This window comes from Hippocampus zosterae, chromosome 8 (assembly GCF_025434085.1).
Source record: "Hippocampus zosterae strain Florida chromosome 8, ASM2543408v3, whole genome shotgun sequence".
In the NCBI taxonomy this organism is placed as follows: domain Eukaryota; kingdom Metazoa; phylum Chordata; class Actinopteri; order Syngnathiformes; family Syngnathidae; genus Hippocampus; species Hippocampus zosterae.
This window is the reverse complement of record NC_067458.1, coordinates 15,177,768-15,204,060: the sequence shown is the minus strand read 5'-3', so window position 1 is coordinate 15,204,060 and position 26,293 is coordinate 15,177,768. Positions and strand designations below refer to the sequence as shown.

At 41.3% G+C, this 26,293-nt stretch overlaps 2 protein-coding genes and 1 non-coding gene across 8 annotated transcripts in view; 1 reads left to right on the top strand and 2 right to left on the bottom strand.

Annotated features, from left to right (window-relative positions):
• The window catches only part of LOC127605853 (fizzy-related protein homolog), a 106,097-nt gene that overhangs the window by 800 nt on the left and 79,004 nt on the right, over positions 1–26,293 (bottom strand). The gene's annotated exons all lie outside the window — the stretch shown is intronic.
• Positions 1–26,293, top strand: part of xpr1a (xenotropic and polytropic retrovirus receptor 1a) — a 56,226-nt gene that overhangs the window by 21,028 nt on the left and 8,905 nt on the right. For 2 of the 3 annotated variants that reach the window (XM_052073660.1, XM_052073659.1), the window contains exons 3-11: positions 13,113–13,214; positions 16,370–16,590; positions 17,419–17,568; positions 17,640–17,723; positions 18,647–18,728; positions 18,816–19,003; positions 19,089–19,268; positions 22,596–22,764; positions 23,906–24,106. In XM_052073660.1, the coding sequence (XP_051929620.1) occupies positions 13,113–13,214; positions 16,370–16,590; positions 17,419–17,568; positions 17,640–17,723; positions 18,647–18,728; positions 18,816–19,003; positions 19,089–19,268; positions 22,596–22,764; positions 23,906–24,106 (1,377 nt within the window). Of the gene's footprint in view, positions 1–12,482; positions 12,628–13,112; positions 13,215–16,369; positions 16,591–17,418; positions 17,569–17,639; positions 17,724–18,646; positions 18,729–18,815; positions 19,004–19,088; positions 19,269–22,595; positions 22,765–23,905; positions 24,107–26,293 lie in introns of those variants that run through there. The other variant, XM_052073661.1, reaches the window with a different exon arrangement.
• Positions 7,034–7,115, bottom strand: trnas-uga (transfer RNA serine (anticodon UGA)). The gene has a single exon. It is a non-coding gene; the product is annotated as a tRNA-Ser (tRNA).

The following is a 26,293-nucleotide window of genomic DNA, read 5'->3' as shown; positions in this document are numbered from 1 at the left end:
TTTACAAGCACAAGGGCGCCCAAATAACGACCCCGTGTGAGTTCGCTGTGCCTTTCCAATGTGAAACATTAACAGAGCCGAGGCCTCAAGCTGCTGTTAGCGCGGCCATTGGCCAGACAAACGCAATCAAACTCACTTTGTTATGTCATTCAACGTCACTTTCATTCGTGTCAAAAATCACTTTAAAAAATATTCCTTTTAACCGCCTGGTATCCACGCAAGACTGTTTACTCACAGACACTTAATAAGGTGCAACTGCAGAATTGAATAGGCTGCGATGAAAACTATATCCAAAATTCTTCATGACCAAAATAACCAGAACATTTGGCTGAATACAGAACGAAGTCAAGCAGTGGTGGGTGCCTCACTGTACACAAGAGACAAGGAGCAGGAAACAGCCAAACTGTACAAAGAAATGAACCAACATTTACCCAGGTTATCAGTATTAGTACAATATTGCTCAAGTAAAAATAAAATAAAATGCCAGCTAAATGCCTTAAAAGTATTTTAAACACGCTTCATTTTCTATTTAAAATTAGAAATCAAGTTTATTTTCCGATAAGTTGCTGTAGGAGCAGCAATCAAAAAGTTGAAGAAGGGAGTTTCTTACAAGAAGCAACAAAACATACTTCAGATGACAGCAGTAATATATTTAACGACAAGCAAAGTTACCTTGGTGCACAAATTTGGAGATGGTGATCGCAATGATGAGTGAGAAGATTTGACATGTTGATGTGGCAAGCACAAACATAACCTCTGTCAGCCTCAGTGAAGGTTGTAATTCTTGTTTTCAAGGGTAGAATATAAGGCGAAGTCCCAGGTGGTCATGACAGTCAGTTTTGCCTGAATCGTAGTGCACCTTGGAATTTTGACCATTTTTCTCCATATCCATTTTTTCTAACGGTCATGTCAAGGCTGAGTTTTATTCAATTATTTTACATTTATGTTGTTGCCGTGCACGTTAATGACCTTTTTTTCCCAAAGGTCAGTTAAACCCAGTTCTTCCAATTATCCAATCATATTAATTTTATTTTCTACAGTCATGTGAATCAGGACCTGTACAGTTCAGTTGCAAACAAAAATCTGTTGGAGTCGTCAATGTAAAAAAAAAAATTAAAATAAATAAATATGTGCACACCTTGAAATAAATATGTTGAAGCATTTTTTGCTGCAATGGCAGCATCTCCACCTGTAATTTTGGAGTGAGTGTATATCAATACTCTTGATGATGCATTCACTCACAATGCCATGCAGAGTGGTGTACAACTCCCCCTTGAGGCTGATACCTGTTGACGAGCCGAGCTGGCGTTTCCCCATCCATCACAATAAAGTCGTTTATATAGAGCTCAGCTCTGTGACAATTTAGGGTCCTTAAAGGACATTTCCAGCCTATTGGAATGAATAACATATCAGCTTTGCGCAGGTTACACAAGCTCCCAGATGGGGCCCTCTTTGTCACATCCATCATTTGCTGATGTAGTGGTAGGGCGGTGCGGGGGGGACAGGTGACAGAGAGGGCATGGGGGCTCCCTTTTCCACCAGAGTGACCATGCGTGGATTTTGCGGATTCTACTCATCTCGGGGAAACTTGAGGGGATTAGAACAAGATTTCACCCATCGGTGACGGTCGACATGCAACAGGGATGAGCTGGGGTTGGATGCGACATTTGACAGATTGTCCCCATCTTGGATGCTTTGAGGGCTGCGACTCCCTTGGGACGATTCTCCCATCAGCCCACCATGCTGTCATTACAGACCTGATTAAATTCAGCCACTAGAATGTAATGTCGCTATTTGATGTGATATATTTTACGTGCGCACACACACACACACACACACACACACACACACACACACACACTTACTTCTCGTGGGACACAATCACACATCCAGCTTTGGTGGACTCACAGACAAAGCCGTGTTATTAGCCTACCTGTAATTGAGGTTTCATAGTAAGTGCTGTTTATCTGCCTCCATACACACGCCTGCAGCGGCTCAATTTCATCCACGGGTCATAATTAATCTCCAAAAGTAGAATCCAACATGCGATTTGTGAAATGATTCTTATTCGGCTTTGCACGCGCACAACAATTGGCAGCATTCGTTAGTCATCATCGTTTTCCCAGAGCAGATTTTTCAAAACAGTGATCGAGAGATTTTAGGCTGGAATCACACACATACTCCCAGTGGGGCATTCAGTGTAAAAGCGTTTTCATGTTTCTATGCCAATGAGTACCTGGAGTCTTGCCCTATCCATGTTACAGGTCACTATTGCAAATGATTTTTTGGAGGGTGGGGATATATACATAAATTTGGATAGAATTTTACAAGCTTAAATAAAATGTTTGTTCATGTGGACATAGGTTGGATTCAGTCGGCCAATTTTTCTTTGGATGCATATTTATAGAAGGTTTATCAAATTAAGAGATGGTCCGATGCCAAAACAAACGAAGACAGGTACAACAGATTTTGAACAGTAGCGAAATGCATCCCCCGCCACACTAAAACCCCGGAGTCCTCCGAGCCACACAAAAAGGAGTTGTGGCCTTGAACAAATCTGGTCACTAGCATCACTAAAGATCATGCAGTGACACTCTCACCAATGCAGCACAGTGCTTGTGAGGATAAAGTGGATTGGAAATGAATAAATGTTAGCATTTTTCTATCCTCTGATTGGTTGGTCAGAGCACAGCAAGTCGTGTATTGAAGTGTTTATGTTTTATCATGTTGGATAAACATACTTTTTTTTTTGCCTTGATGTAGATGGGACACTTGAGTTTCTCTCTCCGTTTTCTGTAATTGTGATAGCGGTTGCGTTAGAAGGGGGATTAAGTTTGCTAAGGCTCAGGTAGCCCATCACTGTTAATTCATTAACCCTTACATGAACAAATAATAATAACCGACATCAGGATTTTTTTTTCTCAAGCGTTTTTATTAGTCTTTAGGCATGAAAAAAAAATAATGGCAGTGGATGGCGAAGCACATAAGGAAGGGTAGTGGTTGATGCACAACTGTGATATTAAGATAAATGAATAAAAACATGTGAATAGCTACTCTAGTAACCGCTGTCCCTGAAAGGGTTAAATACAATTATGGTAAAAAGATGTTCACTCTATGTCGAAATATTCCTTTGATGCATTGCAGCATTACCATGTCGGATTTCAGGGAAAGTATCCATTTGAAATGGTTTTGTTTTTGGTCGCTATAGCGATTTTGCAGGGACATTTAGCATTCAGGTGGTGTCGACCGCTCTTCCCTTCCACTTCTTTGTGATATATACACACAGAGGCCCAATCAGAAAGCTGAATATTGATTTGCAGCCACGCAGAAAAGCGCCGTTGCCGTTGAGCAGGCTTAATCAACGCCTATTGATTACTCTACGCTGACCGCTTTCTTCCGGCCTGCAATTTTGTGTTCGACGTTTTCTGCTGTTCTAAGTGTCATGTTTCACGCTGTTGTTTTGTCACCATCGCGGTATGATTCAATCTCCTAGCATTTTATCAGTGAGTCTGCATCTGATACAGTAATCAACGCAAACGCATTTCAATCGTGTTTTGATCAAAGCGCCGTGTCCAGACTCGGTAACACCTGCTCATTGCCATGCGAGCATACAACCATGCAGTGATGTGGCAGCAATTGGCTGCCGCAGTGGCCAGGCCAACTCCCGTAGTTGGTTGCTAATGGCTACGGGATCCAGGCGAACGAGAGGGTGGGGGGGCGGAGGTGTCGATAATGACAATGTCACTCCCAGCCAACCAGCCCGCTAAAAAGAGGAAAGGACACTCGCACATGCACATCGTTTCTGCAGCAAATGGAGGGCAGCAATTTTCCTCCTACCAGGTGGTTGTCCGTTATTATCGACGTCAAAAAGCAGCAAGGTGCATTTGTGATTTTCTCTTTGCTTTGAAGAACCGATTTTCTTTGAGCCTGAACCGTGTTCACATTTATTCTCCGCAAATATTCATTTCATTCGAGGACAGACGTCTCTGACACGATTTGCTTTCTTTGTTGACATGCCAAGCACATTTGTCTTAAGATTTTATCACATTCATATCATCTCTATTAGGTTTCATACTACTAGAGGAGGCAGTGTTCCTTTTTTTTTCATTAAGTCTACTCGAGTGTTTAATGGGCCTTTACCAGACAGTTAATATCCTTCATTCATTCATCAAGTTTGTCAAATCATAAAAAAAAAAAAAATCAGAATGGTGTATCCACGAACTGTCTTTGTTTCAGAATGATTCCTGACATATCAACACTGCTGTGTTTTCGCCGCTCATAATGGTGATCAGAGCAAATCGAGCTGATGCAAAGCCTTGCAAAAATCAACAGCACAGCCCCCCCCCCCCACCACCCCCACCGTCTCTTGTGGACTTGTTCACACATTTTTTTTTTAACAGACGCCATAAGGCACAGTGCGCTTTCAATAGAAGTTGCGGTGTTCCAGCTCCAGTTCAGTCGAGAAATGTGACCACGTTTTAAGCCTGTAAATTACTAAAGCGTTGGTGAAGCGCTTTCCTTCAATGTAAAAGACATAAATGCGAAATGCCATAAAATTCCCACTGGCCAGACCGTTCGGTATACGGTAGCTGCTCATCATTGTGGTTGAAGATTGACTGCTCTGCATCTCTTGCACAGATTTGACCAATTTCTCTTTGCTTAATAAATAAACTTAAATATGTGCAAATCTTTCTGTTGAACCCTTTCATGCACCCTGTACCCGAATAACCTGATAAGCTGTCCACTGTAGTAACCGATGGCCCTGAAAGGGTGAATACAGCTCTGGTATTGGAATGATCTGCAGATGGGATGAGTGGCGCGACTCTTTTCCGCATGTGCAATGCAAGTGAACTGAAGTCAGGTGACCTTGACGACTTCATCTGCGGCCTCTCAGCACTGACAGCCGTCCTGTTGTTTTCTGTATGAATGCAGCGGGTTGAGCGCAGCGCCCTCATCGCTTCCACTTGGTCGCGTGTGGATCATTTTAACAACCTTGTTGGGGCGGAAAGACCAGGAGAGTTCTCACCATTTTAGCTGGAAAGGAAAGCAGAGTGAAAAGAAACTGGAGGAGGCAAACACTGATTGATTGGATGTGAGAAAAAGCAGGAGAAAGGTGCAAAGGCCACGAAAAGTCGGCAGCGTGGTGTTATTTGCCCATGCAATGAAACATAAAGCATCACGTATGTACTCGCCTTGGTGGAAATTATTCTGTTTGAAGAAAGAACAGAACATAAACATTATTGCTGTCTGGGACTTTTTAGGCCAGCACGATAATCTAACAAATCACATTTTGAGGTTCAACAGTCAGGGTTTGAATATGAACTCTGGAAAATATTTGGAGAGTTCACGTATAAGGTTGTCCTTTCGTTCATGCATTTCGTTTCCAATAATTCTTCCATTTCTAATGGGATGACGATTGACCATCACGCGCTTGAAGAAAAACATGTATCTCATAAATAAATGGGACTCGGTGAAAAAGCTGTACATTCACATCTTCCTTGAAGATGACCTGTCTCTCTCTCTCACTCTCTGTCTCTGTCTCTGTCTCTCGACTGAGAGACTCTCCTACCTCCTCATATCCCAGCTCAGCGCCATTTCTTCCTGTATGTCTCCTCTAATTGAGTAATTTGATTTCCTCTCCTATATGTGTAATTTTTCCAGTTCGGTGAACAGATGCATATTTAGCGGAGAACAACCTGCTCTATGGCCTCCTGAGGTCTGTTTCACCATATTGTCGCATTTTCTCATATAGTGTAGTGACTCGCTTATATGCTGTGTGAGTACCTTCAGTGGATTCAGCATCAGATCAGAATCAGAATCATCTTTATTGGCCAAGTATGTAGAATACACAAGGAATTTGTCTCCGGTATAACACGCTGCATTAGTATCATCGTAAACAACAAAATCATTGAACCATTTTGGAGTTGCATTTAGAGCATTTGGCACAGCCGCGCAATCAAATGCAAACTGCAAATGCAAAATGTTGACAGTGTTTATTTAGCATGTTTGGGTCGAACTATCACTGTCATCCTGAACTTTCTGGATTTGTTCACATTATGTTTTTAACAACCTACCATATTGGCCCGAATATAAGACGGTGTTTTTTGCATTGAAATTGTATTGTATTGAAAAAGCGAGGGGTCGTCTTATATTTGAGGTCTAGACATTATACCCATTCACGACGCTAGATGGCGCCAGATATCATTGAAGCGAATGCTGAACCTGACTCCCCAGGCCAAAGTGAACCCCTGTCACGAAGAATAAAAATAAAAATAGCAGTAGCACGAACAAGAAAAATAGAAAATAGCGGTCAGGAAGATAAGAGAACAAAATAATAGAAGAGATAACAGAAAATGGAGAAACGTAGCGACAATCTGGAGAAAAGTGAGTCGAAGATCGGCCAGGTTAACCGGCAGCTGAGGAGAAGTTGTGATGTAATTTACATTTCAAAAAACAGAAGCCATATACGAATGTGATTGCACTTTAGTTTACATATTAAAATGTTCAGATATTAAGTTTTGAATGTGTCAATGTCAATGTTTCTCTCAGATATATTGTTATAATCATTTATTTCAGATGTACTGTAATTATTTTCTGTATAAAAAATTATTTAGCGTTCAAAAAGAATTTTTTTCAAATTTGAAATTTCTTGAAAAAGAGGGGGTCGTCTTATAATCAGGTCCGTCGGGCCAATACGGTAGTGGCCGTGATGTTAATTTCGGTCTGCAGCAGACGACAGTGTTGGCCAACATGGTGGCCCCTCCGCCGCCTTGGGTAGATGAAAATTGATGATTTAATCTGTTCAATTTTCATTCCACAAATACCTTTCGAACAGTGATGGCACGTACAAAAATATTCGCTCCCCTATAATGACAAGTGTCAAAGATGTAACACACGGTGAAGTGTCACCTTTGACTCTTGAAAGTCCTTCACAGTCACACACATCTTTATAATAATAATATATTTTATTTATAAGCGCTTTAGTATCCTAACTGCACTTGCATCTTCATAGAAAATTCAGAAAGTTGAATCGCGTTGCCAGCAGGATTCGAACCTGCGCGGGGAAACCCCAATGGATTTCAAGTCCATCGCCTTAACCACTCGGCCACGACAACTGCTTGTAATGCTTCTCATGGTCAAAGGTGACAACAAAATGTGATGCATTAACCTGCGATTGATTCACAAGCAGGTTGTACCCCGGTCCAGGTTACCCCGCTTTTTACTCAAAATTACCTGGGAGAGACACATTCTCTCACACAGACCACTGAGCAGACATCAGTGCAGATTATGAGCTCAACACTCGTAGTGATGCGAGCGTGCGATGTCGTTTGCACTCCCTTGTTGCCAGTTGATATTTGGGACCTGCTGAGATTGCAGTCTGCTGGTATAAAAAGTACACAAGAAGAAGAAGTGGCGGGGGAAGTGGCTCCCGAGCCTGCCTGCGGTCTTGCTTGGCTGCCTGTGAGTGTGCATTTCTAATGTTCCCCTGGCCTACATCACAGACGTGATTGGGAGATTTAATTGTGGCTGCAGGGCCGAACGGGGATTCGTGAGCCCCCCCCCCCCCTCCCAAAAAAAAGATGAGACGAAAGAATAAGGGTGTGGGTGTGAGTGAAAGCACCGTTTTTTTTTTCTGTGTTTGTTTCTTCCTTAATGCCGGGCAATGTAGGAAGCTAAGTCAAATATAGTTTCATATATTATGCACTCAATAGGTTAATATTGGAATAGAGATAAGTCAGTCCTGCTCTTTGTAATAGAACAGTTTGTCTTTTGCTTGTGCGTGCACATGGAGGATAGAGATTAGCCGCGGCAATGATAATAGAAAAGCCTCCTTGGCGACACGAGCCAATTGCTCTCAGGACATCGGAAGATGTCATAAAATGGAGTCAATGGAGTCGAGACAAACAAAGTGGGTGTGCGCACGTTCGTCCCTTGATTTTGGAGGATCGAGATGGGATGCAGGCATTTTGCTGATCCACCACAAAATTACCTATGCTGTCTAATTTCTTAAATGTTCATTAAAAGTAAATACAAAAGCTTTTAATTTGGAGGGGACGTTTGGTCTGTTGAATCAAAATGTTTGAATTCTAATTATAACCGTTGTGGTCACAAAACCAATCAAAGATGTTTAACTGTTTCATTCCACGAGACGTACTTGTACGTCTTTTTAAAATTAGGCCCTGCCTACCAAGGACGTACTTGTACGTCTAAGTCTATTTTTTTGCGTCATAGAGAAGAAGAGGGTCTGATGCAATCTGTGAATGAGAATAAGCCGTTTGCATTGTAAATCATTTAAAAAGTGACCAGTAGGTGGCAGTGGTGCCTCACGTGCTTGAAATGCTTGCTTTTACAAAAAGCTCTTTTTCTCCGTTTTTTTTGCCCAGGAACCGCCATTATCATGAAATTTAGCCATTTTGTAATGCCAATTGCTCAAGAATGGAAAATGATTTTTTTTCTGCTGAAAGAAGAGAGTCCAAATTTTATTTGGTTTATATAGCATTAGAACCAAATATTCTGTGGGCCTTGCAAGATCAGTCAAAATCCAGTAAAACGCTGGGTTTTAGGAGTTTGCTCCAGTGAAAATGGCTGGGATTGAAGGAGTTAAATCAGCAAAAAATAAGTGCCTCTAAATGACAAATAAATAATGGCAGGTGAAGTGGCAGAAATCCATTCTAATTGAAATGCAAATGTATTTCTTTTCGACAATGCTCAAAATATGCATAAGATCTGTGAGTTAATCATTTCACTAATGTAAACTTAGTATTACCATCAAGGATTTATTTGCCAGAGTGTTGGGGTCATGTGACAGAATTTTCTTTCTTTTTTTTATGAGGGGGTAGTGGGGGGCAGTTGACTTCAGGGGAAGCTGTCTCATCATTTATTTATACAGTCTACAGAAGATGGGGTGAGCGAGCGAGGGGAGGATGGAGAGGAGGGCCGATGCCGTCGACGACCGGCTCGCTTTGGGAATACTGGAGGTCAAGTCAAGAGGAGTTGTTTTTTTTTTTTTTTCTGGCTAGCAGCGCAATTCTTTGTGTCTGTGCGCCGCATCTGCCTGCACGTTGCATTCAACTTCTTTTGCTGCTCTTATTTACACATTAGCGGTTTTAAGATAATCAGCGCAAAATCTACAAAATCATGGTTCATGTTTTGGTATAAAATCGCTGACATGTTAAGTGTAAGACTTGTGTACAGGACAAATAAAAATGATTCAACAGTAAAATCTAAACTAAATATCATATTAATTAATACGTACGCTCATACCTCGGTTTTCGACCATTATCCGTTCCAGAAGGCTGTTCGAAAAGCGATTTGTTTGAAATCCGAAACTCTTTTATTAGCCCATGATTTGGGGCTAGTACACGATGCAAAAATAACATAAAAACAATCAGATTTGCGAGAGGAGTCAAGTGGCATATTCGGGTTTGATCAGTTTGGTCGGTTGTAAGCTGAGGTGTAAAAATATCGAATGTTCTGTTCGAAAACCGATTTGGTCGAGAACAGAGACGTTCGAAAACCGAGGTTTGACTGTATTCCTAAATGTAATCCAATATGTAGATTAAAATTCAATGTGCTTTGCCGGCGTGATTTCAAAGAAAGTCCAAATAATTTCAAAAGTCGGCACATATTCAGTTTCTTTTATTCAAATATGACCTTCTAAATCTGCCTGTGCATTTCATTTCACAACCCGTTGTGTGAATATTATTTACCTTGAATGCAATTAAGAATCTTTGCTAAATGCTTCCTACTTCTTTCGATTTTGATTTATTGATTTAGTTTAGCTTTGATTGATGCCAACATAATTCCCATAACATGCAGATGCGGCTATTGTAAAGACGTCTGCTTGAAGAATAAAGTGCGAGTGGGTTTTTTTCCCCACACATACACACACGCAAAATAATGTTTAATGAATCTCTATTTATGACTTTTTTCAACCGAGAGACAGAGATCGAATCACTTTTCGACTATATTCCAATGGAATGTGATGCACCTTCGTATCTGGCCATTAGATTCATTTTTCATTTGTCGGTTCCTATTACCGTTTGTCCTATTCGATTCAGAAGAAATGCAGTCGTCTCCAAAGAGTCTGCCTCCCTCCGGTGTAGGATGTTGAAATAAATCTCTCATCTGGCCAGACGAGCGCTAATAAGGAGCCACGGTGTTCAGCCGTAATAGAAGCTGTGAGATTTACACGAAACGCTCTTGTTAATTCAATTAAAGATGCGCCGTGCAAGGCTAATCACCGAATGGATTTGAAAATTTTAGATGATCGGGCTTTCATTGGATTTACGGGAGCTGAGCTGAGAAGACGTAATGAAGCGATGTTCATGCGTGCTCAGGCAGCGACTGAGCAAGATGATCTAGCGAGGCCGTAACCGAGGCCTTGTGTGCGGTTTCAAAGACGATGGCCGCCTTTGTTCTTTCACGTCACGTGAGCTTGGGACTGAAGTGAAATGGCACGCACTCACACACACACCTGTGCGCACTGTGTGTCCTGGGTCAGCAGGAGAATCCAGACTAAGCTTTCATCTTCGATTTTTTTCACTCACACTTCATGATCGTTTTTATGCGGCAAGGAGGCAAGAAATGGACGAATTCCTCCCCAAAAAATGATTCCAGTAAATATGCTTTACTGATTCTGGCTATCTCCTCCTCTCATCCAAAAAACAAAATAAAATAATATTGTATCCCATCTTAAATGTCAGGCCAATGGGTTATTCCGCAGGGACAAACGCCACTTGGCCTTTTCTTTGAAATCAATTCAGTACTTCTGACGGTTGACCTAAGGCAGTGCTTCCCAACCTTTAGCGAGCCAAGGCTCCCCTATGACATTAAGAAAAATCTCACGACCAAACAAACATATTTTCTTTTAATTTCGAATATGCAGTCAAACAAATACCCTAAGTGTGACTACTGATATCACAATCTCGTCCACATGTGCTCGCAAATAGATTTTGTGTGAAATCCGTGCCTACTGACATTATCGCAGGAAGTATCTAATAGAAGCGCTTATCAACCCCAACATTCTCTCTTAGTTCAGTAAGTTTAGATCAAATCGACTGCTGCCAACTCTATGAAATGGTAAATGGGCGTTCACCTGTATAGCGCTTGTAGAGCACTGTTTCCTCATTCAGCTACTGATGAGGCAGCATGAGGAGCAACTAGCGGTTCGGTATATTGCTCAAGGACACTTCGACTGAGTCACAATGGTTGAGAGACGACCGCTCTACTCTACTTGTCTACTTGGGCAGCCCGGTGGTCCAGTGGTTAACATGTCAACCTCACAGTGCAGAGGTACCAGGTTAAATTCCAGCTCCGGCCGACTTGTGTGGAGTTTGCATGTTTTCCCCGGGCCTGCATGGGTTTTCTCCGGGTATTCCGGTTTCCTCCCACATTCCAAAAACATGCATGAGAGTCTGATTGAACACTCCAAATTGTTCCTAGGTGTGAATGTGAGCGCGAATGGTTGTTCGTCTTTGTGTGCCCTGCGATTGGTTGCCAACCGGTTCAGGGTGTCCCTCCGCCTACTGCCCGAAGACAGCTGGGATCGGCTCCAGCACCCCCCGCGACGCTTGTGAGGATAAAGCGGATTGAAAAATGAATGAATTTAGCAATATTGTATTTATTTATTTTAAACTATTGTCCAAGTGTAAAAGGAAGCTAACCTCCATAGCAGTGGTTCTTAACCTGTGTTTGATCGAACCCGAGTGGTTCGGTGATTCTGTCTCAGTGGTTCGACGGAGCCTCTGCGATGGAGGTTGACATACCCGACTCAACATGTCAATTAGTTATGACACGCCCGCTTGGCCATCACTGGCTGGTTCATTTTGTGCACAATTTTTAAAATATTTGTACTTATGACTTGAAATTTTCTGGAAGTGTTTTTCTATTTTTAATAAATGTGCTTTTTTAATGTCTTGAATTTGTAAAAAATAAATAATATTTTTATTTTGCACAAACAAAGTTTTCGGTGAATGTGCATATGAACTGGTTGGGTTTACCTCTAACAAGGTTAAGAACCACTGCTCTATAGTAATTCTTTGCCAGTAGTCATTTTGGATATGTCACCCACAACGGTGACCGGTATAAATTGTCTTGACCCGTTGCAGCTACTTCACGTGAGTGCAACAAGACCGACGGCGAAAGTTGATGACGGCCGAATCGAAGTAGACGGGGTTGGGAGGCGATGAATTGTTTCAGCCCTTTTCTCCCATCCATATGGTGTCCGTCATTATGGTTCATCTCTGTTAAGACTGCAGCTTCTTGTTTTTATAGCACTTTGTCCTTCATAGAGCATCACCGGCTTTTGTGTGTAGCTAGCGCTGTATTTTTCAAGCATTCTCATTAAACTAATGATGTTGTTAGAGACGCGCTTTTCTCTCTCTCCCAAGAATGCCGCTCAAATAAGGCGAAAGATTAATTTCTACTACAGCTGCTGTGTGAACTTCCCTTTTTCCTTTCCTATTACATTTACCCTTCCGCGATGAAGTGTTTGCTCCTGCGGCGTGTGGTTTATTTTATGGGATTGAAAGCAGGATCTCATCTTTTTTTTTTTTTTGCCTTGTAAAACTGTTGGACTTTCAGGACGTTGTTTCATGTTTTATACGTTTTCATCAGGCTTGGTGTGTGAGTTGTATGTGTGCACGCAGGGATATTGACAGAGTGCCTGGGGTATGTCTTTCTTATTATTTTGCAGAATAGAGAGCCTCTGTTTCGAGCAGTCATTCTATTATAGCCGCTGTTTATGAGGTGACATTAGCATCGGATCTAATGCTACCACCATTTTATCCGGCGTGATCCGGTATAAAGCTTCTTCTGTAAAGTAATTTTCAATCTGGACTTCGTTTTACGTGCCTCTTGAATGCACTTTAGATGATTGGGATTAGTTGATAAAATTCATGAGGAGAAAAAAGGTTATTTTTTTACCATTGTTATGTCAACATTCTTAATGGGGGGGGGGGGGGGGGGGGTTATGTGTGAAGTGTGATACCAGATCATCATTCCACTTTTGTTTGGGAATCCAAAATTCTTAGCAATGTGTATATTTTGTATTTTGTCACAGTGAACAAAGCAAACTGACATTTTTCTTTTTGTTTCTCTTTTCCTTCTAGTCACAGATGAGGACACCGTGAAGAGATACTATGCGAAATTTGAAGAGAGGTTTTTCCAGACTTGTGAGAAGGAGCTGTTGAAAATCAACACTTTTTATTCAGGTAATTATCACCAGCCTCTTATTTCATCAAATGGTGGCCTCTTCTCCAATAAACGCTGTGCTGTTTTTCACCGGTGGCTGCATCATCTGTTCAAAAAAATGTTTGCCTGGGCCCACCGGTTGTCTTAAAAATCAAAATGGTCTCAGAGCATAAAAAAAAATAGAATTCGTACATTTAAGTGTGAGGATTTTTTTGTGATTTACTGTTGTAAAAAAGAGATGGTACAAATGAAAGACTCTCCCCGAATAAATGCCATACCTCAAATGAATGCATGATACCCTCTGCAGTTCAGTAAATAAATACCCCAGGCCCCAATTGCATTTGTCACTCAGTCCAATTTAACACACATCAGTGTTTCATTTGTGTATGATCACACAACAATATTGTGATAACACACATTCGAAATTTGATTATAGTTACCTCCAGGGATTCACAAGACATGTACCCACCCTGCTAGACAAATTAATTAGCTCACCACGCTATGTAAAGAGTTGAACCATAGCAAGGTTGCATATTCTGATGAGCAAATCCGGACCAGTGAGTATTTCAAGTGGGCACGGGAGAATGCACCCACAGTGTAATGTGAGACAGGCTGAAATATATTCTGGTAGCTGGACTTTTGGAAATGAACTTGAACTCAGATGGAGGAGACGTGGTGCTCCCTCTAGAGGTCTTTTTAGGCACTGCAGATCTTTCAGGTCAACAATAGGACAAGGTTGATTGGCCATCAGGTTCCACATCTTAAGCAGGGAGATTATTCACGGGTGGGTGAATACATCTGTAAGGTCACCGGAGAATATATTAAGCAGAGATTGAGTTCCCAAAGTACTTACTAAGCATGCTTCTATTTTTCTCGAAGGACATATTTATTTTGACAGCTGACGTCTTGCTTTATTGTACGGCTGGAGCTTTGATTGAATACTCTTCACTTCAAACGATACACCTCTTGTATTGGATCTCATTATACACGTTAACCGAATGTGGATATCCATCTTACATTCGATATCTCTTCGTATGATGCCAACTTTTTTACTGTTACTCATTAATCCTGAAACCTTAAGATGCATCTCTCCGCATCCAAAAAGAAGGGATACATTGAAAAGCCAGCTGGCCTACTTAATCTGGTGCCAGTTAGGTGGCTGCGAGTCTCAGCAGTGGAGCCATGGAGATAAATTGTGTGCTGACTTCACATAACATTCTCGCCTCTGCAAAGCACTCTGTGAAAGGGGTTATGACCTCCCTTAAGCTTTTGTGCTGTACTGCGCTCAAATCCAGGTCTGTGCAGTAACACACCTGGCTGAAAATGCTGCTAAGGAAATCCCCTAAACTCATCATGTCTGTTTTGAGCCCCCCCCCCCCCCCCCATTATAAATTTCCATGAGAAATTTCCACAATGGAAAGAGAACCTACCTCCTATTGGGTGTTTAGGTTCATTAACCTGCCTGGTCAGCTGTTGTGAATTCCACTTTTCCCACAGCACATCACAGCATCAAGGTCATGACTTTCTCACGCCTCTTACAACCGTCGCATGCTGGTGCTGAGTAAGCACATCCCATAATATTACTGTCCAAGTAGAGTATAAGCCAGGTAACGTGATATGTAGAGCCTCACCAGATAATGCACAAGGCCAGCATGTACCTCACACAATCACAATTCATATAGAAAGTCAAAAATCAAAAGAGTTTTAGAAGCAGTATTTGCTTCAGTTCAATGGACATTGTGCTGCTCCAACAGGTGTGTGCGCCTTGACCACCAAGAGGCACTTTAATACAAACATGGAGCCAAACACCAAAAAAAGTGTCAAGACTGACTCACAGAGCTGCTGTAATATTAGTCCTCACAAAGGATCAAGAATGTATGCCTGTGAATATTGTTAGATTGCCTGCCTACGTGTTCAAATGCCCACTTGCTTAGCTCTGCGCCACACATGCTATTCATTAGCCCGTCAATTGCTCATTGCGTTGTTTGTTAGCATTCAAGCTAAACTGATTTACCAAAGGCAAAGCTTTATGTGTTTGTTTTCGTTGCAAAACGTATTGTTTTTTTTGACAGCAAACCTCACATGGGAGTGGCAATATACAAACTGTATCCAATTTTTTTGTTTTTGTTTGTGTTTTTTTTCTATGTTAACGTATGCTTCTAGCGTTTCAAAAGCGGGTAGTGCCAGCATAGAAGAAAACAATCAGACATAAAAGATACAAATATTAACCCTTTCATGCAGCCTGTAACCTGATAACATAATAAGCTGCCCCTGAAAGGGTTAAATGTTACATACTATTGAGCTGCCCTGGGCTGACTCTTTCCCCATTCAATTAGATTAGAGTAACCTCGGCAATCGTTTCCCTTAGTTAGTTGTGCCATTTGAAAACAAACACACACTCAAAAAAAATTCGATATTATTACTTGAAACATTAAATCCAGCCAAATCCATAACATCAAATAAAATCACCAATTTCATATTATTTATTATTATTGTTATTATAATACATTTCATTTCTAAGGTGCCTTTCAATCCACACAATGCCACTGTATAGGACAATTAAAAGTATACAATCAAATATATATACTCAACAAATATATCGACGTTGAAACAGTTGCAGCAGAATAAAGCATCTTATTAGCAGAGTCTTAACTTAGGACGAGGAAAGGGGGCATGCAAATGTGGTCATTTAAGTCCAATAGGAGGATTTACATTAGGATTGAGTAGTTCATTCACCTCGTTTATCTTTCCGTCTGTGTGTGGTAACCTATCTCTGACCCACATAATGATTCTTCTCACATGTCAGTTCAGAGTAGACTTAGAGTCTCCATACTCAGGCTTCCTGGAACAAATAGGCTAAATGCAGACAGGATGTATAATTATTATTTTTTGCTTGTTTTGTTCGTTACTTTATCTTAAAAGCAGGAGTTTTTCATTCATCAAGATCACTGGTGTCAACCTGAATCATTATTTTATATGAAAAAAAGCCATCCATTACTGTTGCCCCATCTGTGGTTGACTGGCAACCTGTCCAGGGTATACACCACTTCTCCACCAAAAACATTTTGAATACACTCCAGCCTGAACTTTGAAAGCTTTTCCTGTACAAGATAAGTGGTTGAAATTGGATAGAAACTGAAGCCCTAAACCCTCGATTTGTCTTTCCTCTTTGCAGAAAAGCTTGCGGAAGCCCAGAGACGCTTTGCCACCTTGCAGAATGAGCTACAATCTTCTCTGGATGCCCAGCGCGAAAGCAACGCTCCGCCCGGGCTGCGCAGACGAAAGACCGTGTTCCACCTGTCGCAGGAAGAGCGCTGCAAGCACCACAACATCAAGGATCTGAAGCTTGCCTTTAGTGAGTTCTACCTGAGCCTCATCCTGCTGCAGAACTACCAGGTATCAGTATCTCACTATTTCTTGATCAACTCAAGAAAAAAAAATGCAGTTCAGATTAACTTTTCGGGAGGTGTGTTAAAAATGACAGCATTTGTTTTTTTAAAAAATCCAAACAAACAAACAAACAAAAAAAACATCCCAATCGTCAAACGTGGTGGCAATTTCATGTTCTGGGGCTGCTTTATCTCTTCAGACCCTGGACGATTTGCTGAGGAATGGACCATTGAAAACACTGAATTACATTTCCACAGGCGAATGTCTGGCCATCAGTTTGTGCTTTTCAGCTTTTGGATTATACAGCCGGACAATGATTCAGAACATGCCAGCAATAAATGGCTCAACAAACAAACAAAGAAAAAAATCGGCATTGCATCATCAATGTCCGGATTTAAATGCAAGTGAAAACAATTCTACACAGAGTGGGCCAAATTTCCTCCACGCTCTTGTAAAAGACTCATCTCCAGAAATTGCAAACTCTTTTAATTTCAGTTCCTGCTGCCAAGAGTGGCAAACGCTTCACGGGCCAATTACTTTTTTATACGGGTAAACAGGTTTGGATTTTTTTTCCCACTTGATAAATAATATTCTCTTTTAAAATACTGTATTTTATATTCACTTTTATTGTCTTTGTGAGAATGTTCTCAAACATTAAATAATAATAAATATGCCAACAAGAAAGAAAAAATAATGAACACTGACAATGCTACCGCCTCCTGGAAGAGAATAATACTGGCATTATACAGTATATTCAATATCCAATCAAATCCAAAATCAAAACTGCAGTGGATTGGGATTTGATTTCAACAGTGCCTCTTTTGGTGTCCCCAGAATTTGAATTTCACCGGTTTCCGTAAGATCCTGAAGAAACATGACAAGATTCTGGATACGTGCCGCGGGGCCGACTGGCGTGTGGCTCACGTGGAAGTGGCGCCCTTCTACACTTGCAAGAAGATCACGCAACTCATCACGGAGACCGAGGTGCGCAACATACGCGCGGTCTGACGTGCATAAACGTGCTTGGAGGCTTTGATTCGTGTTTGTGCATCCAGACGTTGGTGACCACAGAGCTGGAGGGAGGAGATCGTCAGCGGGCGATGAAAAGGTTACGCGTTCCTCCGCTGGGGGCCGCTCAGGTCAGAATTGCAGCACAATCACACGAGCAAGACCTTTTCGACAATTTGCGTTTATGATTAGAAAATCGTAATTGTGCTTGCGAAGGGAAATAAGAATAAGAAAACCTTTATTCGTCTCACAATGGAGAAATTCCCAATGTACAGCAGCAAAATTGTGAAAGGAAGAAAGTCAAAGAACAAAAAGTAACTCTCGCTACCTCAGCAGTGCACCTTAAACAAGCGGATTCATTTCCTGTTTTTAAACCTTTTTTAAATTGTTTTGTTGTGATTGTTTTGTTTCATTCCATTCTTCTTTCTTTGAAGGTTGTCTTATCTTTGTTAATTTAGCTGCTGATGTGTGTCGTTTCCTTTGCTGTTTTATTTTCTTAGTTTGTTTTATACTTTAAAGCACTTTGAACAACTGTGTCATTCTTAAAGCGCACTGCAAGTCATGTTAGATTGGCCTGGAAAGACTTTTTAATCTTTTATAACACAATAAATATACAGTATTCAAAATATTAGGAGCGGGATGACTGACGGGTCACCAGGCGGCGATTTTGTCTATGAAAAAGGGAGAACAAGGGGTAGGAAGAAGAGTGGCGTGACGGACACATTTTGGGAGCTGGGAAGAAATAATTCAGCACATACATACACAGTATCCGTAATATACAGTACACTCATTTTATGTATTTTCAAATCTCTGTAATAATGCCCCTGTTTTCTATATTTTTGTAAAAGAGTAAATTAAAAATCCTAATATATTGGAACGATAACAGGATGACAATTTAATTTGAATACTGCCCTACTTGAAATGTTGAAAATAAATAAAGATAACCTATTTGTAAACGAAACAAAATGGACAGATACTTAATGGGAACCGCAGTCATCTTTTTTTTGTTGTTGTTGTTGGGGGGGGATACTAATGTCCACCCGTTTCGCTTCAGCCTGCTTTGGCCTGGACGACCTTTCGTGTGGGTCTTTTCTGTGGCATCTTCATCATCCTCGCCATCGCCTTTGTCCTAACAGGTAACTCTCACACACCCTCCATTTTCTGACATAGTTGTTGAATGTCCAATTGCCTCTCCTCAACTTGTTGTTTTGAATGTTTTCCAGGCGCAGTGTTCATCAGCTATGAGAACGTATGGCCTCTGGTGCGGATCTACCGGGGCGGGTTTCTTTTGATCCAGTTCCTGTTCCTGCTGGGCATTAACACCTACGGTTGGAGACAGGCGGGAGTCAACCACGTGCTCATCTTTGAGATCAATCCTCGCAACAACCTCTCACACCAGCACCTCTTTGAGGTTAGAATGCGACATGCCGAGATAAGAGCGTTATGATGGCACATAATTATTGTGTGTTCAACGTTGTTCCTTTTCTGTTTTGCAGATCGCTGGGTTCCTCGGCGTGTTATGGTGTCTCAGCATCCTGTCGTGTCTGTACTCAGAGTACCTCTACTTCTCCATGCAAATCAACCCTCTGGTCCTCTACGGCTTCATGCTGCTCTTCCTCATCAACCCCTTCAAGACATGCTACTACAAGTCGCGCTTCTGGCTGCTCAAGCTGTTGGTCAGTACACCTTCAACCTTCATTTGACAAAGAAACGACTCATTTGAATTTTGATCCGGATGGTTTGACTCCTCGAATTGGTTTACTTTTGAGGAGGCATTTTGAAGCAAATCCGATGATTGAAAAATGTTGACGGCCCCCGTGAGGACGAATTTGAAATTTGATTGATTAAAGAAATATTGCTAGTATGGTTCAAATTACACCAACCAGGACTATTGATTCTGAAGGCCCCAGGCAGATTAAATTGATATTGTCGTACATAATTTGGAATATGATTGGTCAAAGAAAATCTAACATTTGCAAACACGATTAAAAGAAGTGCAACTCAGATAAATGCAACAAAACGAAGAGAAAAATAAACTGATGGGGATAAATCAATGGAATTCCATGAAACAAATATTAGAATTGGCCATCAGATTAATGCTTCAGATTTTTTCTAAACATCAAATAATCTCATTTTTATTGTGTATTTACATTTATAGCACTCGGTTTTCAGCCATTCATGCATTGAATACCACTTCACTTAACATAATTAGAAATGCATATACAGACGCAAATAACGGCAGATTAATTTTCCCTTTTGCCAACATGAATAGATTTATTTTCTGAATTGTCCTGAATTTCTCTGTGTTCAATTTTAACAACAAAAGTCAGGCGTAAGTCGATGTGGCTGTCTATGATTTTGGAAAATTTGACGTTGGTTCATATTAAGATTTGTTGGCCTTGGTAAAGGTTGAATGGATGACATTCCACTTGTCGCCAAAGTTGGTTCCGCTTTAAAAAAGAACTTTCGGGATGCGCATTTTCTTTAGATTTTCTTGTCTTGTGTGATCGCCACTGTTCTAGTGTGCGTGTGCGTGTACCTTCATGTGCATGTGCGTGTGTGCGTGTGTGCGCATATGTGACACAAAGATGAGTACTGTGTCCAATTCCGATTGTATCTCAAGGCTTATTCCAACAAAACCCGCCCTGCTTTGCTTTGCTCTTTGTCTGAGCTGCGCTAAATGGCCACCGTGTGCTCATGTGTATGTTTTATCTGTGTGCGCAAGAGTGTGTCTACGTGTGTCTGTGTGTTGGGGTATAATAGAATGTATTCTCATCCCAGGGGAGGTGAACGCTGTGACTGTGCAATCATTACCGGCATAGATCCATCAGTATGCTGTGAGCTCCTCTTCTCCCCCCCTGCCCCCCCCCCAGCTTCTCCCCCAGCAGGAGCCCCCTTCACCCTTCCTCATATGCTTGCCCTTTGCTGCAAGTCTCCCCGCGCTCTGCCGACGTGGTTATAGCGAGCTAATCATCTGCAATCTCAATTTCTTCTGCATGATCATACTAAGGCACATGCGATTAGAAGACTTGAATTCCATAATGTCCGTCACATGCTTGCGATGGCGTATTATTAAGAGTCACGTGATCACAACAAAAATCATTAGAGTGTGTTCATCGAAGCCAAGTGTGAACCTGTCTGACAAGACGAGGCAAAGGACAAATATTTCATCAGGAGACAAACTGCTGCTAGATTATTATTGTTTGCTAAGGCAATGAACTGCTGGCAGCCTTGCAGCCTTGAGAGGCGCACACACAGCGGATTGGCTCGATCAATACAGACTGTGATTGACAGGGTATATCGCTGATGTATTCTTTGACATTTTCACTGTGTCCGTGCAAGCCCGCGTCAATGGTGTATGTCGATTGTGTGCATGCTAGATTTGAGGGTGTAAAGTACATTTTCGCAACTAAATGTCACATGTAGCCTGAGGCAGGAAACGAACGGAGGGTTGAAGCATTTTTACAAAAGCTTTTCCAAAATTCGCCTCGGGTTAAAGTCGGGTGGCAAATACACTCACCACCTGGACACAACAGTCGTCCACATGATTGAAAAACAATTTGGATCCAGTACAAAAAGTTCCTCGTTGTTAATTGAGCAATCTGGGTTGTAATTATTTCGGTGTTGTCGAAACACATGATAACAATACAGTTAACGCTTTGCAATTAGCAAGGATCCGGGACCACGCCCATATGACAAAATTTGCAAATAATGAGCCCCCCTACACACACACACACACACACACACAAACAAACACACACAAACACACAGATAATTGCCCATGTCACTAATTTAACCCATACACATACACTCAATTACCCAAAAACACGTTCATATCATTTAAAACTCACTTTACATTACCCTTAAAATGTAATGACCTACAGATTATTTAATTTCTGGAAAAAAGCCCCAAATCTGCTCATCTTCACGAATATAAATAGGAATGCCAACTACTGTACTACTATCCTATTCGCCATATTACATTTTTACTTAATGATAAATGGACGCCGTCATTTAATCTTGTCACGCACCCTGTAACATGATAACATGATAAACTGTCCACTGGTGTGACCGCTGTCCCTCAAAGGGTTAATACCTAATGAACAGTTTATCACCAAAACACAATCTTTACTTGAGCGCTTAGGGCCTGATTTGCTCACACTCGAAATCGCATGCGCTAAATTGCGATTCACTCGAACTGCCTGCACTGGTTGGCGAGAAGTGGAAAAGTGATGAAGACCAAAATGTTTAGGGGGGTTTTAAACACAGTTTTGCCCTTCAGGTTTCTGGAATGGAAAGTTTGAGAACGCGAATGAAGTGAGAAGTAAGAATCGGAAGTAGAAAATATTGCTGAATTACAGGAAAGAAAATTTGTGCTCTGCTTATTTGGGGGTTTTGTTTGATCAAACTCACCCCTTTTGTGTTGGAATGAGATGTATCTCTCTCTCTTGCGTAGTATTTGTTTTTAAAACTTGGGATGGCACAGTAACTTGAAACTTGCACAGCAATCAAATGCCGTCCAACTGACACAAATTCATCCTCATTTAGCACGTCCCGTGGCGTGCTAATGAGGCATTTTGCCATGTGCGTGCTGCAAACCATTACGTGTGGTTGTTAACTGCTTAGCGCACTCTTAACGGCAAACAATTATGCGCCGATTCATTGTCGACGGTCCCAAATTGCTGTTTAACTTCCCCGCAATGGGATGACAATTATATATCTCCTAAGTAGCTCAACGGAGCAATTGAGCTCCTCATGCAGCATCGTCCTACAGCATTGCATCACAACTCAAATCATAAATCTGTTGTTAAATACCTCTCTGGCTCCAACAAAATTACCATTATCATCTTTACAAGGGCATTATTAATTATTTCTATCCAGTTCTTGCATTTGGATCCCGTTGAATGGTGAACGTGTACCTAATCAAGTGTCTCATGGGTGTTTCTCACATGACGATCTGAAGCTGTGACTGACATCTTTGCCGTTCTCATGTGTGTTTCCAGTTCCGAGTGTTTACGGCACCGTTTCACCGAGTGGAGTTTGCCGACTTCTGGCTGGCCGATCAGCTCAACTCGCTGGTGGTGGTCTTGATGGACCTGGAGTATCTCATCTGCTTCTACATCTTTGAGCTGCAGTGGGGCAACAGCAAGGGCCTGTTGCCCAAAATAAACGGTGCCTCGTTCATTCTTCCTTTGTCTAACCTGATTACATCTCAATCCTGTTGATGGGTTCTTTGTCACATGGTACCGGTGGTTGCGGGTTGTGTTTGAGCTGTCTGTTGTGTAAATATAAGATGATTCCAAAGCAGTCCCATCTCCTGTTCTGAAAAAGCTACATCTATCCACACCTTAAGGCAATTCATCCCTAAAGTGTAACGGCTTCTTCAAAAGTTCCTTACTGTACAATAATCATGCTCATCTTTCAGAAAAGGTGACAATAACTTTTAATTTAAAAGGTATTTGAAAAAAATAAAATTACATGACAATTATTTTTAAGCACTTATCTTATTTAGTACAGTGGTAACTTAAAATACTTTTATTTCAAATTATCTTTCCCCATTGAAATGAATTGAAAAGACGTTAATCCGTTCCAGCCTCTCCCAAAAAATGTTTTTGATGAGAAAAATCACACTCTCTTTATACTTGATTTTAAAAAAACAGAATTAAATATAATGTAAATAAACCATTTTATTTGTATTTTTATATGCAGATACACAAGAAACTGGTCAATATTCCTCATTAAGACACTGTAATATCAGTTGTTCTTCACAGAGGATGAAGAATATATGCCTAAGAGCATTGTTATATTTTCTTCCCGCATGTGTTGCTCCACCGTTTATGTCAAATATGTTGCTTAAAGGATTATAACACTGCAACAGCAATGCTATTCGTTAGCCCGCCTATGGTGTTTCACATTGTTTGTTAGCATTAAGCAAAACGGACTGTATTCAGGCAAAGCCATTTCGTTTTTAAACAGTGCATAATTCGGTTTTATTTTTAGTTAGACAGAAAAATCTATAGTATAGTATAGTGGTAAAAAAAAATTTGGGGGTTAATTTGCTATCAGCCAAACCTTTATCAGAAATAAATGGAAGGTGTTTCTTTAAAATTATCAATATAAATTATAGTATTTATGTTGTTGTTTTGAACTGCTCGTGGTATCAGTTACTTGGTATTGGTGTCAATGAGGACTCAAAAGTTGAGTCACACTGGAAACGGTCTGGAAAAAGTGGTATCGAACATCCCTTATAATATTGGAGGCTGTCAATCAAATGGCGAAGCGAAGTGGCTCAACTCATGCGTTTCCCTTGCAGACTTGAGTAGCTACGTGTGCCACAGCTACTCGTACGGCCTGCGCGCCATCATCCAGTGTCTGCCCGCCTGGCTGCGTTTCATCCAATGCCTCAGGCGTTATCGAGACACTAAGAGGGCCTTCCCCCACCTGGTGAATGCTGGCAAATATTCCACCACCTTCTTTGTGGTCACATTCGCCGCACTCTATGCCACACACAGAGGTAACACGCACACACAAGCACGCGCACACTATAAGGGTCATACACTGCAACCATTTGCTAAGAAGAAGCGAGAGTCTATCATCTCAAGCAGCCATGTTGGCCTCAAGGAAGAATAAAAGCACACAGGATTTGTACTGATGTGTGTGTGTGTGTGTGTGTGTGTGTGTAGGAAGCAAAGGTGACCTTGAGCATATAACTGCCAGAAGTTGGCCTTCGTTTGGCTGCCAGTGCCGCCAGCTGTACATTATAGAAATGGAAAAGCTTTGTCAAAGGCATCCATGGGTAAACAAGATGTTGATCTCTGTGTTCAATGTGAGGGCCGCGCAGGTTAGAGAAACAAAAAGACAGATGACTGGAAAGAAAAAACAAAACAACATTGACAGGATGAAAATGGGACGGTTTGTGGTACATTAAAAATCAAGTCACTTTCGAGCTCGTAATCAGCCTGCAATTGCAGTATTCTCATCGACAAGGCCAATCGCAAAGGAGTTCATGCTTAAAGACCGTAAAAGCTTCTCTTCTGCGCTTTGTGTTCAGATAGTCCATCAGACATTCTGGTGCGCTTCGCTCATCTCAAAGCATCCTCTTTTTCCCCCTCTTCCACTCAGATGTCAGTTTATAGATTTTTTTTTCCAGCCAAGTCCAGCGCTTCCTCTTTTAAACAAATGTGATTTCCCGCTTTATTTTCCGTTTATGTATCCGTTTTCCATTACATTAGATACACCTGCAAATTCTGCCTTTACAAAGATGATAACGTTTAGGTTGATGCTGTCTAAGGGAAATCGACTGATTGAAAGAAAAAATGTATGTAATCAGTGGAAATTTAGGCCCACCATACACCAACTGACGGGATGCACTAAAATACACTCGGTCGCGGGCGAGTCTTGGACATTTTCAAGGCTGATGGCTCCGTTTGTTGACAACAGAGACTCTCCACACTTTGCTTTTTCAGCCGCAGGTACCTATGATATTGTAGATACAGTGAGCTATTATTATTGCAAAAAAAAATTGTTACAGCTCGTGAGACCACATTGGCAAAGTTGTTGGGCATTTTGGTGTGGCACCCATTATTCATCCTTTCTGTAACGCTTATCCTCATAAGGGTTGCATGATATCCATTTTTGGTTGAACTGTACCGCATCATATTCAGAGCTATTTCTAATATTATGCATTAATTTCTCCGATGTCGAACCCCTGGCAGGGAGGAAGACATTGAGACAGGCTACTAGGTACCAAGCACGTCCATTAAGTCATATCCTCCTCCTTCCTCTGCTCTGAAGGCCGCTGACTAATGGCCTCCCTTCATATCTTATTCTCTATGAAGCTGTCTTTCATCCAACCTAATCATGGAGTCATGGACCTCTGGCCTATTCATTGATGGAGGATAGTGCGAAATTGAACACTTGCACACATGCCGTGTAAATATCTGATGTTAGGTCTAGCACCCCAAAAAAAACAAAACACTTAAGTAATATGCAGTCTTGGAGAGGGCTTATTTAAGCAGTTACTACAGTGGACAGATTATCAGGTGACAGGTTATCATTATTTGTGCATTACAGGGTGAACAATATGTTTATTATTGTGGTTTTTGTTTGCAGTGGCAGCGCTACGGTTTAGCATCATATTGAGAGCTGGTTCTAAATGTTAGTTTCTGGACCAGTTAAACAACATTTGTCCTATTTCTATATGCGCAGGTGTTTGTAGATGTACCTAAGTGACTGAAACGTAAATGATGGCTGTTGTTGCTTCGGACTGAATGAAATCAGCAACTGATGTCGGAGAAGGCCGCAGTTTAATTCATATCGTGAGGTGTGACTGTTTATTTCTTATCAGCTTGTCGGTGAGGATGTATCGCTATCTTGGCCAAAGCCATCACGGGCGGTAGCGCGCGGATGGTGTTTGTGTGTGACCTCAGTGCCTCACTCCTTCCTGGAATGGCTCGTTTTTATCTCCGGGAAAACATTGAAGGACAAATACAATAAATTATAGTCTCTGTGTTAAATGAGATAAACGTTCAAGTCAGTGCTCTGAGTATTGAGGTTGACCCATTTTATGGAACGCTGCTCTTGCAAAGTGTTCACAAGCCTTTAAACAGGTACATGCTGGATGAATTTAAACGAAATCATTCCAAATTGAAAATGAACCCTTTCATGCACAAATCATGAAGAACGTTTAACCTGATAACGT